We start from the raw sequence: 18,187 nt of genomic DNA, 5'->3' as shown, positions 1-18,187 counted from the left end.
CATGTACATATTGTATCTCTGTCACCTCATCCCTTAGGCCAGTATAGCAAAACTAAAAAATTCTTCCTTGAGATCTTAGAGACTGGAGAATATGAAAGCTGACCCTTGGGCTTCTAGTGCAAACATCTGATGCGATGTTGAGATGCTTTAGGCAGTTATCACTACTGCAGCTTTCTTGATGTTCCTGTTATTAGATGGCTTCAGCTAATTTTATAAACAGTTATTTCCTCTTGTCGCTTTTTACTTCTCGAATTTGGCATTGTCTGTTCACTTCACTTCACCACATCTGAGTTTTGTGTCCTGTTATCACCTGTTTATAATCTTCAACAGTGCTGATAAGGCTAATCAGAGCAATGTTCAAAATATTGCACATATGTCTTTGTTTCCTTTTTCTAAAGTCATATTTAGTTGCAATGACCCATATTTAGATGGCTGTCTGAGCTAGAAGTGGATCAGATTATGTTTGTAAAACTTGGCTGCTTTCCTGAAATTACATTCTAAACATTGTGAGCAGCCTAGAAGACTGAGGTTGGACTGAGAGAGATTAAAAAGTCTTGAGTTGAGTTTAGAGCCACATTTGGAGTCTCATTTTGCATTTTAGTACATTGAAAAGTATCTGGGCACTTGTTCAACTTCTGGCACTTTCAGCTTTGTGAATTTCTAGAAAGTAAAATCCAGGTAAAACTTTTTTACACTTTCAGTAGTTTATTTAATTTGTCTACTAACAATGTTCAACACAGTATGTACATGCATCGCAGGAGATTTATTTATTTGTTGTCATTTTTTTTCTGAGATTCATGGAAATTACCACCAGTGTCACTTCAACTGCATCTCAGATTCTGTATTGTGTTTAATAGAATTACGTGTTGAAAATGACAGTGTTGAAAATGACATTTTTAATGTTTTCTAAATGAAATGGCCAATTCTTTTGTCTTGTATTCTAAATACACACAATTAAATAACATTTTCATAGGTTTTGCATAATTTGGCAAAATTATTAGAAATGACAGCCAATAAAAATACTCTGCTCACAAGTGATATTTCCTTTGTTTTCTTTAAGCATCACTTCTCTCCTCTTTCATCTCAAGCTCTTCATTTACACCTTTGTCGACTTGGTTAACAAGTGCACTAACTTTTGAAATAAAAAAAAAAACTAAAAATAAAAATAATTTTTATGGGCAGAATTGTGTGATGTGATGGAAGTGTGGGACAGTACTAAATAAATAAAAATATTATAAAAAATAATTTTCAAGCAATTAAGGGTAACACTTTACAATAAGGTTCCATTTCTTTTTTTGTGGGGGGGATTTTTTTCCCCTTTTTCTCCCAATTTGGAATGCCCAATTCCCAATGCGCTCTAAGTCCTCGTGTTCACATAGTGATTCGCCAGTGCAGTCCGGGTGGCGGAGGACGAATCCCAGTTGCCTCCACATCTGAGACAGTTAACCCGCGCATCTTATCACGTGGCTTGTTGAGCGCATTGCCACGGAGACATAGCGCGTGTGGAGGCTTCACGCCATCCACTGCAGCAACCACGCTCAATTCACCATGCGCCCCACCAAGAACAAACCACATTATAGCGACCACGAGGAGGTTACCCCATGTGACTCTACCCTCCCTAGCAACCGGGCCAATTTGGTTGCTTAGGAGACCTGGCTGGAGTCACTCAGCATGCCCTGGGATTCGAACTAGTGAACTAGTGAACTCCAGGGATGATAGCCAGCGTATTTTACCACTGAGCTAACATTAGTTAATAACATTAGTTAGCATGGACTTACAATGAACAATACTTATTAATAGAGCCCGACCGATATGGGATTTTTTAGACCGATACCGATTTTAGAGAGGGATAATTCACCGATTACCGATATGGTAGCCGATATATTTAATTTTTGAGCTGGAATGAAAACAGACCTTTTCTATGTGGATTGTGCACCGATTTTGCACCGATATGACTATGCAAAGATATTCTGAAGGCTGCTTTCTTAAACAAATATTTTTATCAAAGAATATTTGACATTATTATTATACATTGTCAACAAATTCTAGAAATGAACACTGAGAAAATAAAGAATAAATAAAAATAAAACAAATAGCTAAATAAACATCAGTACTGTTTAGTATCAGTCAAATGCTGACTATATTAATACTGCGGAGTGGAGATAAACAGCGGCAGCCGTGTTACACCGTATTCTGGTATACAAGTTCAGGGGAAACTTCTTAATATTACATTTTATAAATGCAACGACTGGAATTGTTCGGTTGAAGGAGGTACCAAACTGTGAATCCTGAACAAAACAGTTTGGTGAATACATGTTTACTCATTAGCTTCCACTCAGCTGACAACAATAACCTAGTTTCCATCCAATTTTCGCGCTATTTTGTTAGCGACAAAGTGAAAATGCCTAAACATTTTTTTTGCGACATTTGCCGTCTTCTGCCGCATAACAAAAAACACGTTGTCGCATAAGTTTTGGTTTATCGCAAAATAAATCTGCCCTGAACCCGTTTCCAAACAGAAATGTGTGTTTATCGCGAATTCGCCTGCCAGATGTCCCTAATTTTTTTTTCCTCCTAAGTTTTGGTAAAATGGGGAGAGTATTGAGACAATTCATTTAAATTAGACAGCTTACTGTAATTTTAATTTCACAAATAAAAGCAATCAGAAGATGAGGAATTGCAATCAAAAGTGAGCAGTTGCCCTTCTGGTAGGACTGTAATATTGGTCCTGATGTTGCGCCTATCGCAGGTTGCCACTGGTTCCGACCCGAAAGCGAATTGTCATGGCCCTGTTCAAGCTGGAAACCTGCACCAAGTAGTGGGGGAAACTTTCAGTCTTAGTTTAAGGACCATCCATCAATGTGTATATGCTGTGTGCACAGCTATTAAAGAAACATTGATGCGGTGTAATAACAGGGTTTACATATGATATATTCCTGATATTCAATAGGCTATCTTGAACAATCATCTAATCTAAAGCATCACCATCACAACTGCATTATGTCCCGCATATTTGTCCAGCAACTTTTAACAACAAACTGAACTTGTTATTTAAAATTAATTTTAGCATCATAATGCAACTGACATTTTCTGATGAAGCTCAGCAAATGTGATCCGAGGTAAAGAGGGTTCGATTTAAAATATTTAAAAGTTTTAAAATGTTCAAAAGCTCGTTTTCTGAAAGTGAACTCAGCATTGGACAAATAGTCCTGATAGTTTATAGTCTTGAAGTGTAGAAAATGTAATTCAGCCGACTTTAGCCGTACCCTGTTCTGTAGACGAATAATTTAAGTTTGTGTAAAGAAAAGGCAAATATAGGTCTAAAAATAATAATAATAAAAAAATCGTCTGGTAATTATTTTTTTTAAATTGAATTCTTTTCTTCGTTTGGAAATTGATTTAATTTAGTACAGGGAATTGTGCCAGCATTTTTTCAAAAGTAAGCTAAACAGTAATTTATTATAATTGGGCTGTTAGTGTTTCAAAAAATCACACTGATGCTTTTCTCTTAGCATTGTGTATTTATTTGTAATTTAAAACCTCTTTGTGCACAGAAATAATATGTTTTTTTGTATTGTGGGCTAATTAGGTGACTGCCGTCTATTATTTTCAGTGGTGTGGAAAAGCAACTTTAATAAATAAACGGCTGTCTACCGCGATTAAATTAATCGCAAACAGTGGCCATTAATTTGATCTCCGTGCACTTGTCAATGTGCATGATTTGAGATATTTGTGTTGGCACTCCTGGAAGCTCATGTTTGCAGTGATCGGATCTTTATGCCGTTCAGATCAATCCATAATCACGTACAATAAACTGGCTTTTATGGATGTATACTGTCATCATGATTAACACAGTTTTTCGCGACATTTGATGTATCGACATAGAGTTTATGCGCTAGAGTTAAACGGAAAAATATTATGTTGACACTTGTGAAATTTTAGCGATAATTTGCGTTTCCATCATCTTTATTTTGATGCGCTAAAACTTTTTTCGCAAAAAATCCTTGGATGGAAACATAGTTAATGAAAGTAGCTAGGTGGTTAGCTAGTTAGCTATAAGCTCGTTGTCACGGAGAGTAAAAGAGGGATGTTGTTTATTTAACTTTCCAGCATTGTGTCTCACCAACTTCATTACAACATAGCATGAAATCAACACTCAACAGACAAAATCCACCACCGCACTGTTGTCTACTGAGCTGCAAAAAATGCTCTGATGTTTACCTTTCAATCTGCTACATTACTGACTGCACTGACAAACTATAGCTGGCTAACAGCAAACAGACATGAGTGACATGGTTGTCAGGGACAAGGTTAATGTTATATTAGTTATATTGAAAAGGGAAAATGACAGGGTCATTGTTCATTAAGTTTCCAGTATGTATTTCACAAACTAGTTAACTTACAGACACCGCTTAACTCCGCCCTGTCTGCAGAGCCACCGTCAGTTCAGCTCTGTAAACAATGGAGTCGGAGCGCTGCTCTGCTGGACAAACTACATAATGACACCAATTCTAAAGCATTGTTTTCTGCATAATATGTTCTGAAAAAAAAGTTTTCATATCGGCGCAAAATATCCGTAAAATATACGCCGATACCGATATATCAGTGAAAGGCTAATATCGGCCGATTATAACGGCCGGCCGATATATCGGTCGTGCACTACTTATTAAGCATTTATTAATTATTAGTTAATGTTAATTTCAACATGTACTAATATTTTTTTTAAAAATGGAACCTTATTGTAAAGAGTTACCAAATAAATATTGAGTTGTTTGTTTATTTCACTCATTGTGTAGAGTATCATAGTTTTAAACATGTAATTACTTGTATTAGTGTAATGGATTTGGGACAAGCAACAATACGTACAAATAAGATCTATCCATAAAATGCATTTGAAAAGTACCAAAAATAAATGATGAAGGCCTGGTAAAAGTTTTCTAAGTCAGTTTTAATGTAACCATCATATATCAAAAGAAAATTTGAAATCTGTTAGTTTTAACAAAAATCAATCCCTTGGACATGAAATTGCCTAAAGTTAAAGAAACTATTAAGTCATACAGAGGTCACCTTACAATCTTTTGCTGTTATTAGCCTTTTTTGCTTTGTTTAAACATCTCTCACTTCCTTTTTTGTTGTTCTCCTAACAGTCATCTGATCAGAATCACTCTACGTTTCATCAGTATTTCAGCTTTTGCATAGTTGCTTGAAACTTTACTTTAAATGTTTACCCACTAAGTAACATCTGTGATTTGAATTGCTCAATATATAGAAGGTACTGTAGCAGTTTAAGTGGATGTGATGCTTTGGTGCATGTGTGTGTGTTTCCTCTCTTCAGTTATGGGCTGCTAGGGCCAAGTGGCTGTGGGAAGACCACACTGTTAAAATGCATTGTGGGAACTCTGAAGATCTCTCGTGGTCACATCACAGTGCTGGGAAAACCACCTGCATTCCCAGGACATGAAGTGCCAGGACGGATGGTGGGATACATGCCACAGGTGAGAGATAAGGAGAGACTGGTGTTTACCCACAAAACCAGTTTATGATTATTTTGACAAGTGAATCCTCCTGATTGATGTATTCCTCTTTTTTCATTTTCTCTTTTTCCTCTATTCTGTCTGCAGGACATAGCCCTATACAATGAGTTTACTATTAGCAACACACTATGGTTTTACGGTCGAATCCATGGACTTTCATCCAAAGAAACTGAAGCCAGGATGAATTTTCTCATTGACTTTCTGGACCTGCCACAGAAAAACAACCTCGTCAGAAATCTCAGGTAGAACAGCATGTACTCTTTGCCTTCATCAATCTCAGCAGTCAGGTCATTTTTAGCCTGCATGTTTATTTTCTGCAAGTTCAGCTATTTGCTGGTTTGTGAGAGGGTTTGGAAATAGAACACAGAAAGAAGTGGTGTGTGTGACTGAAAGAGAGAAAGAGAGGAAGGATAACAAAAAACAAGGCTTCATATGTGACCCAGTTATCTGTTAACTGTTCTGACAACAACATTCTCATTACTGCTTGCCAAATGACATCATGAATGGAAAAACATTTGGACAACCCTGCATCCATTCTGACAGTTCTCACGCTACCTCTTTGGGGACCTTATGGGGTTCAAGTGGTCATGTGACCACAATGGATTTGATATGGATACATTAGGCTGACTGTGTTTAAAGTCTGCTGAAGTCACTGATTATGAAATAGTACACTTTTTTAATGGCCATTTGTTGACATTTGTAATTATGACACAGGTGTCATATTGTAAGATGTAGTGCCTTGCAAACAATTCCCCATTGTCATTTCTGTTTGTTTGTGCACTAATTGGAAGAAACAGTCTATTTATGTTTTCAGATAACTTGAATAATACAGGAGTTGGATATAAAAAACTTGTGCATGTAACTAAGTGACACCTGCCACCTTTTTCTTGCTATAGATATTAGTGCAATTTATCTATGTATAAGCGTACATTTTTGGTAATGAAACAATGTCACTATCTTTGTATGATTTATCTGTTATCAGCCATTAAAGGAATGTTCTGAGTTCAATACAAGTTAAGCTCAATTGAAAGCATTTGTAGCATAATGCCGATTATAACTTTGATGAATTTTGACTCGTCCTTTATTTAACATTAAAATCAAATATTGCGATTAAAGTAAGGCACTTCCAATGGAAATGAATGGGTCCAGTCTAAAAACATTAAAATACACAGTGTTTTAAACGTAGAGCCACAAGATGTAACCATTAAACATGTTAACGTGATTTTGGTGTAATAAAATCGCTTACATGGTTTACCGGCGTTGCATGATCATGATGACCGCAAAGTTGTAATAATGGATATAACTTTACACAGATAGCATGAGTTTGAATTTTATCACACTAAAATCATGTTAATACATATAATGTTTACGTCTTGTGCTTGTACTTTTGAAACCATGTGAATTTTAATGTTTATGGTTGGCCCCATTCACTTCCATTGCAATGTTCCATGCAATGTCATTATCAGGTTTTAGACTATGGATATTTGAGAAGCTTCATCACTTGCCTTGTGTAGTGTATTGGCAGCCACAGCAGTGGAGAGGCGATTGTCTTTCACTAAGACTGAGAAATGTAAAGCATGACACGTTTGGTGCATGAAGGCAGCGCATGTCCTGTTTTCCTTTGGATGTTGTCTGTCTGGTTTTGTTTTCACAGCACTAAGATGAGCTGGCTCTAGGCAGGGCTTATCCATCTATAAAGCAAGACAATGGCCTTGAAGGCCTTAAAGAATCACATGTGATTAAGTCAATTTCTCCTTGACTGGTTGGGATAGTTAAGGTGGAGCTTTGGCAGATCTTGTGATACCTTGTGATATAATACTTGTGGTTCATTCTTTTTGCTTTTCTTTTTGTCTGAATGTTGGCTGCATTATGCTTAGTTGAATTAGTTCATTTAAATTTTGTTTGTTGTTTGTGATGTCAAGAGTCATGACATTTACCATTCAATTTGTTAGCACTTAAAAGCATTTTCTAAAGTTCCAAGGCCAGATATTGAATGTATAAACTTAACTGTAAGTCTGGATTTTGAGTGAAGACCATTTAGAATTTATTGAAGATTTGCAACAAGTTTTTTTATACTTTCTGCTATCCAAGTTTAATACTACAGAAAATTCATTTATATTCCTCTGAAAAGTGTAAACACTGAGGCTCTGTTGGCACTATCAAAACATTGCTGTTTGTTTAAGCAAACCTAACCAGCCCGACAGAGCAACATTGGCTCAACCAATAGCGTGAGTTTGGGGTGGGACTATCTGTTTGTCCAACCAATGACAAATGGTCGAAGTATTTTTGCAATTCCATTTGATGCCGCTAGTAGTTCCTAATTTACTCACTTAGCTTTAAACAAGGGCCACAGAAAACTATTTAAACATGTAGGTTTTTTATGACAGTTGATAACTGCTCAATATTTACATATTTACTGTATGTGTGAAGGTTATTTATAGAGGTATTTATTCATTTTATATACAGCGGAGGCCAGCGCCGTCGTGTCTCTCTTGGAGCTGCTCTTCTTCAGAACCCACAACTTCTGATCCTGGATGAGCCCACTGTAGGAGTGGACCCTGTTCTACGGGCCAAGTATGCATTATAAAGTTTTCATTCATCACTACCTTCCACTGCCACTTCCCACTCTCTTTTCCTTCACCCTCAGTAACCTTCTACTCCACTGTTGCTACTACTGGCACTACCAGTCTGTTTTTTTTTTTCATATGTGTGTGTGTATGTGTATCAACCTTGTTCTACATTCTAAAAGTATGACACAGAGGATTTAACCTGCACCACTCCTCTATCTCTATCTCTCTCTCTCTCTCTGACATTTCTGCTGAAGTTCATAGCTGTGTCATAACATTCTTCTGGCTTTCTCTGTATCTTTTGTTTTACTACAAACTGAAACCTTCTAGAACCTGCTGTAGAACAATGGGTCCTACAATCCTTGTTCAGGTGCTTCCTAAAATAGCACTGTTTTTAGATATTAAACAACAGAATCACATTGATCGTTAGTGAAAATGTAAGTACAATGCAAAGCAAAAAGTAGTAAAAATAAAAAGCAGTGTATTAATTGGCTTATTGTGGTTTTAAAATAGTGACAACATCACTATGATAGAATACACCAATGTTCAAAGGGTTAGATTTATTATTAAGAAATATAAAGAATTAATAAATAGGGGGCCTGGGTAGCTCAGCAAGTAAAGACGCTGACTACCACACCTGGAGTCGCAAGTTTGAATCCAGTGTGTGCTGAGTGAATCCAGTCATGCTTCCTAAGCAACCAATTGGCCCGGTTGCTAGGGTGGGTAGAGTCACATTGGGTTAACCTCCTTGTGGTTTCTATAATGTGGTTCTCGCTCCCGGTGGGGCGCGTGGTGAGTTGTGCATGGATGCCGCGTAGAATAGCGAGAGCCTCCACACGTGCTAGGTCTCAGCAGTAATGCGCTCAACAAGCCACATGATAAGATGCGTGGATTGACTGTCTCAGATGCGGAGGCAACTGAGATTTTGTCCTCCGCCACCCGGATTGAGGCGAATCACTATGCCACCACGAGGACCTAGAGCGCATTGGGAACTTGGCATTCCAAATTGGGAAGAAAAACCCCCCCCCCCCCCACCAAAAATGAAAACATAATTCTTCTGTTAAGTAATAAAGTTTATAATCCTAAAGATAGGCTATTTGTGGTTGCCAAGAAATGTAGCAATGTGGCGCTTTTTCGTTGTATATCATCATAAATGTTCATTATAATAAATAAATCTTCTTGGCTCAATGACCACTTTTGCATGCCTTTTTTTAGTCTTTCCAAGCTAGTTCATCCTGAGTACGTGGCATGTTAAAGATTATACTGAGATCTATAGGCTCAATATTCCAACCACATCTCATAAAGAACATTTCAAGGAAAAGAGCTTTATTCTGTAAATTCGAAGTGGCAATCCTAATTTCTGCTTGTGTTTTTGTAATTCATGAACGAGACAATAAAGAGCAAGTAAAAAAGTAGTTACTAAGAGAGGTAGGAGTGCATACCAGTAAGAAGACGGCATCAAATTCTTGCTAGGTCTAATAAAATGCAGCAATTACTGGGTGGTACAGATGATATACACAGATGATATATATAGGCCTAGTTTGTTTATTTGCAATCTCTGTGTTGATCTCTGTGGCTTTATCACTCCAGAATATTGTTGTTGTTTAGCATAGTTGACACCCATAGAAACACTTTTGCACTTATGTTTTCTATGTAGTTTTATTGACTAATTACTTTTTTGCTCTGGCGAGACCCTGCTGAACCCTGCTGAAATCCTCTTGTATTAAAATTCTGTGCTCTTACACAACAGACTGTTTAAGCCTGCAACCATTTTGGGGGGCTTTGCAAAACAATTGAATGCTATTGCCTATGCATTGTGTATTAGTGCATGTTAAAAGTCCTCCAAGAGTGGTTTTGTACCACTTTCCAATTCATTGCATGTTAGAAATGTGTACAGAATGCCTAATATCAGACCAAATATAGTATATCAAATTTTTCCTTTGCACTGGTATAACAGTACTATTTTACAGAAAGCACCACACTCATGCAACAAACTCTCCACTTCTGCAGGATATGGCAGCATCTGGTGGACATTGTAAGAGGAGGACAGGTGTCTGTTATTATTACAACACATTACATTGAGGAGGCCAGGCAAGCCAATACGGTAAGCCACCTTCCTGAACTGACTGACATCCAACTTACAATATAAATAGACTTATTTTATATTAGTTGGGGACAGTCAAATATTTCCTGACACTTTGACTTAATGCATAATTTATTACCCACCCCTAAACATCACATACAGTAAAATTAATCAAAGTGTGATTGGTGGTTTAACCATTCAGACAGCCCCTTCATTTCTGAATGGACATTAATAAGCTACAATATCCACCATATATAATGTTGATGGTCAAAACTTTGGTTTACAAGATTAACAGTCTTAGTTCATTGTGAGTAACAGGATGGACAGAAGCAATTGTACGCAAAAATTCCAGATAATGTAAACAAAATAAGGCAGAACTGCTAGTATTCTATACCGGTGAGTACTAGCCCACTTCAATATGATAACACCTGTGTCAACAAACATATTTCAAGCATTCCACTGAGGCTGAATAGTTATTTATCATTTAGGAAACCAATTCACAGAATAACAAAAGTAGTCCTTTTTAAGATGTAGAATAGAAGTAGATTTCCTGATGAAATCTCTTATGAATGTTCATGACAGAATCTGCAGGATTACAGAGATGCTGAATGCTCTTTGCGTGTCTATAACAGACAGGCCACTCCACTCAGTATTGTTCATGCTGATTAGTTTCTGTAATCCCTTATTAATGTCTTGGCTTGTTTTCCGCATGTACTTTGTACTGCGGCTCATTACATAATCTTAAAACTGGCTTTTGCCGAAAAATTACAGGTAAGCTTTTATGTTTGAATTGGCGAACATTTCCTTAACGCTAAATGCTTGTTATATTTGCGTCATAAAGCTGGGATAGAGACAACTGGCAAACCTGTATAGTGACATAATCAGGGATTTTACAATCGTTTTGCTAACACCATAAAAGCACTGTCAATTGCATCAAAAAAGAAGCTGGTAGACATCAGAAAATAGATTCCAGGAGAAGAAGCGGCAAGGATTTTAAGGCACCTGGCACTATTGTTTACATATATTTGTACAGAACGTTTTCGAAGTGTTGTTTTACCAGTTTGTCTTCAGGGTATGTCATCTGTTGTGTTTGTTTGGAGTGCATAATTCTGTGTAACTGTGTAACATCAGGCAGTCAGTTGCTACATCCAGTACAATTTATTACTCTGAATCACATACACAAGCCATATACGGAGACACCAAAGACACAAACACATATACAACATAAATGCACATATAAGCACACTCACATGTCTTTTCACACAGAGCCAAAACAATGATGTGAGGGACCTGAATTGAGAACTATTCTTAAAACAAGAACCCCCCCCCCACCCCCACCCCATACACACCCTTTTCTTAATCCCTCATTCTGTCTGTCTCATTTTTACCAGTAACAGATAAATCACAAATGAGATCTCTTTAATATCTCAATTAGTTCTCGTAGACAGCAGTGAATATAAATGGAGAGCAAACTGAGACTTTCGTCTCCTGCTTCTCAAATGTCACATTTTTCTGAAGATACCAAAGTCTACTGTCCAAAGCAGCAATTGCAATATGAACTCATTTGCATCTCTGTCTAAAGGTCGGTTTGATGAGGAATGGTCGGTTGTTAGCCGAAGGTCCTCCAGAAGCTGTTATGAAGCAACACAATGCTGCAGTGAGTACACACACACAAACATCTCATGAGCCAATACACTTAAGCATTGGTTTAACGTTTCAAATGTGTTTGCTTCGTTTCTATGTATACTGTATTTTAGACATTAGAGAGTGCCTTTTTGACACTTTGTGAGGACTCGGATCAGATGGGGCCCAAACAGAGTCCTCAGGGCCGTCTGCTGGACAGCAGCCCATCTCCAGACAGTACGAGAGATGAGAGCCGAGAGCCCATACTGTCAAAGAGCCCATTAGAGGAAATGCCCAAATATGAAGGTACAAGAAACTCTCAAGCTAAACTAAGCTTTTTCTACCATTAAAGCACTCCATTTGTACTAGAAATACTTTTTTTTTTTCAGCTGCTCAGCTTAATGTACAGTTGTGTGCAAAAGTTTGCATACCCCAGAATTGGAAATATATGTACCATTTTTAAAGAAAACATGAGTGAGCAGGCAAAACACATTTCTTTTATTTCCTATGGCATTTATATTCAACTATAGGTTATAACAAAATGGCACAATCATAAAACAAAACATGGCAAAAATGAAATGACCCCTGTTCAAATGTCTGCATAGCCTTAGTTCTTAATACTGTGTATTGCCTCCTTTAGCATCAATGACAGTGTGCAGTCTTTTGTAATAGATGTCTATGAGGCCCCAAATTCTTGCAGGTGGTATAGCTGCCCATTCGTCTTGGCGAAATGCCTCCAGGTCATGCAAAGTCTTTGGTCGTCTTGCATGAACCGCACGTTTGAGATCTCCCCAGAGTGGCTTGATGATATTAAGGTCAGGAGACTGTGATGACCACTCCAGAACCTTTACCTTTTTCTGCTGTAACCACAGGAGGGTCAACTTGGCCTTGTGCTTAGGGTCATTGTCGTGCTGGAAAGTCCAAGAGCGTCTCATGCGCAGCTTTCGTGCAGAATAATGCAAATTGTCTGCCAGTATTTTCTGATAACATGCTGCATTCATCTTGCCATCAATTTTCACAAGATTCCCCATGCCTTTAGAGCTCACACACCCCCAAAACATCAGTGAGCCACCACCATGCTTCACAGTGGGGATGGTATTCTTTTCACTATAGGCCTTGTTGACCATAAAGCTCTATTTTGGTCTCGTCACTCCAAATTACAGTGTGCCAGAAGCTGTGAGGCGTATCAAGGTGTTGTCGGGCATATTGTAACCGGGCTTTTTTGAGGCATTGTACAGTAAAGGCTTATTTCTGGCAACTCGACCATGCAGCTCATTTTTGTTCAAGTATTATCGTATTGTGCTCCTTGAAACAACCACACCATCTTTTTCCAGAGCAGCCTGTATTTCTCCTGAGGTTACCTGTGGGTTTTTCTTTGTATCCCGAACAATTCTTCTGGCAGTTGTGGGTGAAATCTTTCTTGGTCTACCTGACCTTGGCTTGGAATCAAGAAATCCCTGAATTTTCCACTTCTTAATAAGTGATTGAACAGTACTGACTGGCATTTTCAAGGCTTTGGATATCTTTTTATATCCTTTTCCATCTTTATAAAGTTCCATTACCTTGTTACGCAGGTCTTTTGACAGTTCTTTTCTGCTCCCCATGGCTCAGTATCTAGCCTGCTCAGTGCATCCACGTGAGAGCTAACAAACTCATTGACTATTTATACACAGGCACTAATTGCAATTTAAAAGCCACATGTGTGGGAAATTAACCTTTAATTGCCATTTAAACCTGTGTGTGTCACCTTTTGTGTCTGTAACAAGGTCAAACATTCAAGGGTATGTAAACATTTGATCAGGGCAATTTGGGTGATTTCTGTTATCATTATGATTTAAAAAGGAGCCAAACAACTATGTGATGATAAATGGCTTCAGATGATCACTATTCTTAAATAAAAGACAGTTTTTTTTTGCATTATCAGTCATATTTTCAAAATCAATGCCAAAATTTCACAATTTCTGCCAGGGTATGCAACCTTTTGAGCACAACTGTATGCTTGTAAAATAGAGTAATTATATGATGTTTTTAGAATAGAATAATTCTATTACCTTTGAAACTGATTCACACTTAGATTAAATGTGTTTCTCCACAGCTGACTGGAAGGTGCGGGCCAGACACGTCATTCCAAAACGGCGCAACATCGCAGCACTGATGATCAAGACAATGGTTCGAATGAAAAGAACGCCAGGGTAATCAATCTTGTACAGTGAGACCCTAATGAGACTATTTAGCTTTATGATCTAATTCAGCAAATAGAATAAATGAATGACAAGAATGATCAGAAAAGTTTCTGATAAGAAAAGTGGACATATTCATCCAAAAGCTGTGGATTTTGCTCATGGCAAGGAGGTGTATATGTTTGTGCTCAGGTCCCTCTGTTTCCAGTTCCTGTTGCCTGTAATTCAGATCTGTCTGATGTGTCTGTGTATTGGCGGGGATCCCAAAGGCATCAATGTGGCTGTGGTCAATAATGAAAGCAGCCCCAGTGCCTACAGCAAATCACTGCTGTCCTTCCTTGACAACACAAGTGTCCACCAGGTGCACACACACACACACACACTAGCACTAGAACATTTGTGTTCAAACACTAGCTAAGACTAATTTCTCATAGGGAGACGATGGAATTTACAGATTGTATGAAACTGTAGATCTAGATTAGATTTGACATGGTGAATCTGGAGACAATATAATTTTCAGCAAGTTAGCTAGCAAGTTAGCAAGTTAGTATAAATAATAAAAAGGGGCCAAGGCAGTGTCTTGAAATAGAAATGATACAGACTCTGACCGTCTCACTTCTTTTTTTCTCAATTTCAATTCATCAAATTTTCAAGGAATGCAAACAACTTTATAATTAGTCATGAGAAAAGCTGTACATTTATTTTCAGACTTTGAAGAGGAGGGTGTTTAGTAGAGAATATGCAGTTTTCACTATGGTTATGAGTGAATTAGTGTTACGGTGATCTCAAATTATCCTAATGTCATATAATTTATGTTAGAGAGTTGTGCATGCTTCGCTCAAATCAGAAGCTACTCATCAGGATTCCTAGTAACTCTAATGTAACATGCTAATTTATAATCAATCAAAATCAGTGCACTGTGGAATGTCATAACATGCTGTTGTACCTTCAGGATCTATGTATTTCTACCTGATCTGTCCCTTAAATATTATGTTTTTTGGTGTAACCTGATGTAGTCAGGTTAATTCTGTTATTTTAAATAATATTTTGACTTGATTCCACATTTAGCACATTTTTAGGTTACCTGACAAATCATTTTCACAGTCTTTTTTGTCTCCTTTGTGCAGGTGAACTTGTCTCATTCAGTGGCTTTTGCTGGCATCCGTAATGGGGAATATTGGGGCGTCATAGAGTTTGGGGAGAATTTCACCAGCTATCTAACCAAAAGGTGAGCTCCAGTGTTTCAGAGCCCCATTGGCTCAGAGTGTCCCGGCTGTTTGAAATTTTAAATCAGGCTGTAACGTGTTTTGCTTTAATGTTGTGACCAAAGAATGTCATTGCCAAGTTTCTCAATCACATTGAAGGTGATCGCAAAACTTACCTTGAGAAAGGTTCTTATTCTCCAAGTCAGGAGTTAATAGACAAGCAGACCATTTTTTGGTTCTTGTTTCATTTTTTCTGCATTGCCTAGGGGGTCACAGATGTTCTGAAATGCAAATTACACCCAACCCTGGATTACCTCTAGGGTTCACTTACCCCAGCTGTTCACACACACTAACCTAACTCACCCACTCACACTCAGCTCTTATACAGTTCCTAACTCACAACACAAGAAGTACCATGGTAGTACCAAGATATTCTTGGAAGTACCTTGGTGTACCATGATACCTGAATTTCAGTACTATATATGAAGTATCATGGTATTCCCTTCTGATACCATCACTGTACCATAATACCACTTGCCTACTACATCAACCACACACACAATTACACAAACACACACTGCACTCAGAGAGCACTGGGCCATATAAATAGAGATTGTGTGCTCTCCCAAATCTGACATGAAATATTGGGACTGAGCTATTACCTCATCAGCTACATCAGAGGTGTTTTCCCTTCTCTCTGAAAATGCAAGCATTCATGTAAACAAGGTTATGTGTCAGGTGACAATGACTGTTGTTGCAAAGAGAGTGATGGGAGAGGCTGCTGGCATGAATCTGTATTTTTAAGGGGAGAAAACAGGTCAGTCCTGTCTTTCAGTGTCAGTCTGTCCATTTATGTGTCTCTGTCCCGATTTGAGCCCAAATTCTACTTTTTTTCATGCTGAAAGCTGATGGAATATGTACAGCGCATTTAATAAAAATGATAGATGCTGCCTTTAATGCTAATGTGCAGAACAGTGTTTAATAATTTCCATAATTATTATTATGTGTGTGTGCAGAATGTTACAGCCCAGAGTCTCCAGAGAAGTGGTTGAGGGAGGATCTGTGCATGTTTGGCTGGACCTAACCAGTGAGTTTTCAGGGATTTTTATTGCAAAGATCCTTCTGCTTTTGCACTCGCATGACCTTGTATTGCTGCCAGGAGAGGGCGTCATTTAGATCTAGACCAAGGGGCCTAGACAGCACAGCCTCTGTGTGTATGTGATTTTTTTTTTCTTTTTCTTATTCAGCAGTTCAAGAAGTAAAACTGCTGCACTCACATTGCTTTTCATAGGGGTTATTATCTTTCTTAATATTCTTCCATTTTGTAAATGGCTATATAACTTAAGACTGCATTGTTAATTGTTATCAAGCGTTGGCATACATTGTTAATCTCTATTGAACTAATTTGCATGACATTTTGCATGCATGCTCTTTGAAAATATGTTCCACTTAACTTTGTAGGAATGGATGAAAGGACAATCAAAGGCAGATGCATTTGAAATGTTTCTCATCTGAACATGTTTAGCTTACATATGAGGTCAAACAGCCTAACAGATAAGGAAGAAAGAGTATATAATAAATGTCTGAAGAACTGAATTTACTGCATGTTTAGGTGGTGGTAATACACCATAAATGCTCTGTGACAAACTTTTTACTTTAGTCTCACATAGTATTTGGATGTAACGTACTGTCTTTCCAATGTTTTAGATCGTCAGATTGCCATAATGCTACAGAAAAAACTCCATGAAGCCTTTGAGGTGAAAACCCTAAAAAATAAAACGTAACTTCTGACTTCATTGTAGTGCTTTTTTCCATCATTCAGACACCTCTTGTTCTTATTTATTCTGTTCTCTCAACAGGCTTTTATCGAGACTAAGCTGGGGAGTTTGTCATACATGGTTGACGTCCCTATAAAAGTGAGTGATTATGTTCTTAACCACTTTGTTAGGAGAATTTCAAAGCTTGTGATGAGTCACAAACCTTTGCTTTAACTCAATACTCTCTGTAATTTTCTCTTTGTTATCTTATTATCTACAGTGTTATCTTTCTATGCATTCTATCTCTATTACATCTCTCTTTATCACCTCTCTTTTGTCTTTTTTCCCTGTGTATGCTCTTTTGTTGCTCTGTCTCTTTGCATCACTCTTTATTTTCTCTTTCTTAAAATGCCTTACTTTTCTTGTTTTTGTGTGCTTTTATAGTTTGAAGAACCAATATATGGCAGCCTGAACACAGATTTTACAACATTTGTGACACCAGGAGCCGTTCTGAGGTAAACACCTATACACACACACACACACACACATACAGATATTCACACAATACCATACATACACTCACTTTCAGCCATTCATAAATGAAATTGCAGTGTCTTGTGATTCTATTGCAACATGATGGACTTCTTTATTCTTTCTTATATCATCTGTGTCTTCTTTTCTCTCTTTTCTTTTTTCTCTTTTTCATTCAGCATCACCTTTTACCTGGCAGTGGGTTTGACCGCTCTGTCCTTTGTGTTAGAAAGAAAGGAGGGGCTGCTGGACAGGTGCTGGGTGGCAGGTGAGACAGCTCACATCCACCAGATGGTCATCATTTAACATCTTGATATTCATCAAAAGTTCATCAATGAGCAGTTTTGGAGATTTGTCAGTAGGGGGAGCCTTTTAGCCAGAAACAGCTAAACCCATGACTCTTACAGTAATATGTTTGTATACAGTATATGTATGTTTCACAAATGCATGTGTATAGATTTGCCTCTCTCTCTCTCTCTGTGTGTGTGTGTGTGTGTGTGTGTGTGTGTGTGTGTTTCTCTGAAGGTGTAAGTTCTCTGGAGACCATGCTGGCCCACCTCTTCTCACAGCTCTTTGTCATCAGTGTTCAGATCATCCTTCTGCTGATCTTCATCCTGCTGGTCTTCAAAGTGAGTGTGTGTGTGTGTGTGTATGTGTGTGTCAACTGCATGTTGTATTTCTCGTAAATACTTTACAAGTTTGTCTCT

At 37.9% G+C, this 18,187-nt stretch overlaps 1 protein-coding gene across 2 annotated transcripts in view; it reads left to right on the top strand.

Annotated features, from left to right (window-relative positions):
- Positions 1 to 18,187, top strand: part of abch1 (ATP-binding cassette, sub-family H, member 1) — a 36,018-nt gene that overhangs the window by 2,709 nt on the left and 15,122 nt on the right. For both annotated transcript variants that reach the window (XM_051645808.1, XM_051645809.1), the window contains exons 3-17: positions 5,336 to 5,495; positions 5,622 to 5,776; positions 8,001 to 8,108; positions 10,112 to 10,205; positions 11,767 to 11,841; positions 11,942 to 12,113; positions 13,903 to 13,999; positions 14,180 to 14,348; positions 15,115 to 15,215; positions 16,209 to 16,279; positions 16,900 to 16,949; positions 17,052 to 17,108; positions 17,394 to 17,464; positions 17,660 to 17,748; positions 18,006 to 18,109. In XM_051645808.1, the coding sequence (XP_051501768.1) occupies positions 5,336 to 5,495; positions 5,622 to 5,776; positions 8,001 to 8,108; positions 10,112 to 10,205; positions 11,767 to 11,841; positions 11,942 to 12,113; positions 13,903 to 13,999; positions 14,180 to 14,348; positions 15,115 to 15,215; positions 16,209 to 16,279; positions 16,900 to 16,949; positions 17,052 to 17,108; positions 17,394 to 17,464; positions 17,660 to 17,748; positions 18,006 to 18,109 (1,573 nt within the window). The remainder of the gene's footprint in view (positions 1 to 5,335; positions 5,496 to 5,621; positions 5,777 to 8,000; positions 8,109 to 10,111; positions 10,206 to 11,766; positions 11,842 to 11,941; positions 12,114 to 13,902; positions 14,000 to 14,179; positions 14,349 to 15,114; positions 15,216 to 16,208; positions 16,280 to 16,899; positions 16,950 to 17,051; positions 17,109 to 17,393; positions 17,465 to 17,659; positions 17,749 to 18,005; positions 18,110 to 18,187) is intronic.

The sequence above is a fragment of the Myxocyprinus asiaticus genome, chromosome 20 (genome assembly GCF_019703515.2).
Source record: "Myxocyprinus asiaticus isolate MX2 ecotype Aquarium Trade chromosome 20, UBuf_Myxa_2, whole genome shotgun sequence".
NCBI lineage: Eukaryota > Metazoa > Chordata > Actinopteri > Cypriniformes > Catostomidae > Myxocyprinus > Myxocyprinus asiaticus.
The sequence above is the reverse complement of the archived record's forward strand: the minus strand, read 5'-3'. Positions and strand labels throughout refer to the sequence as shown.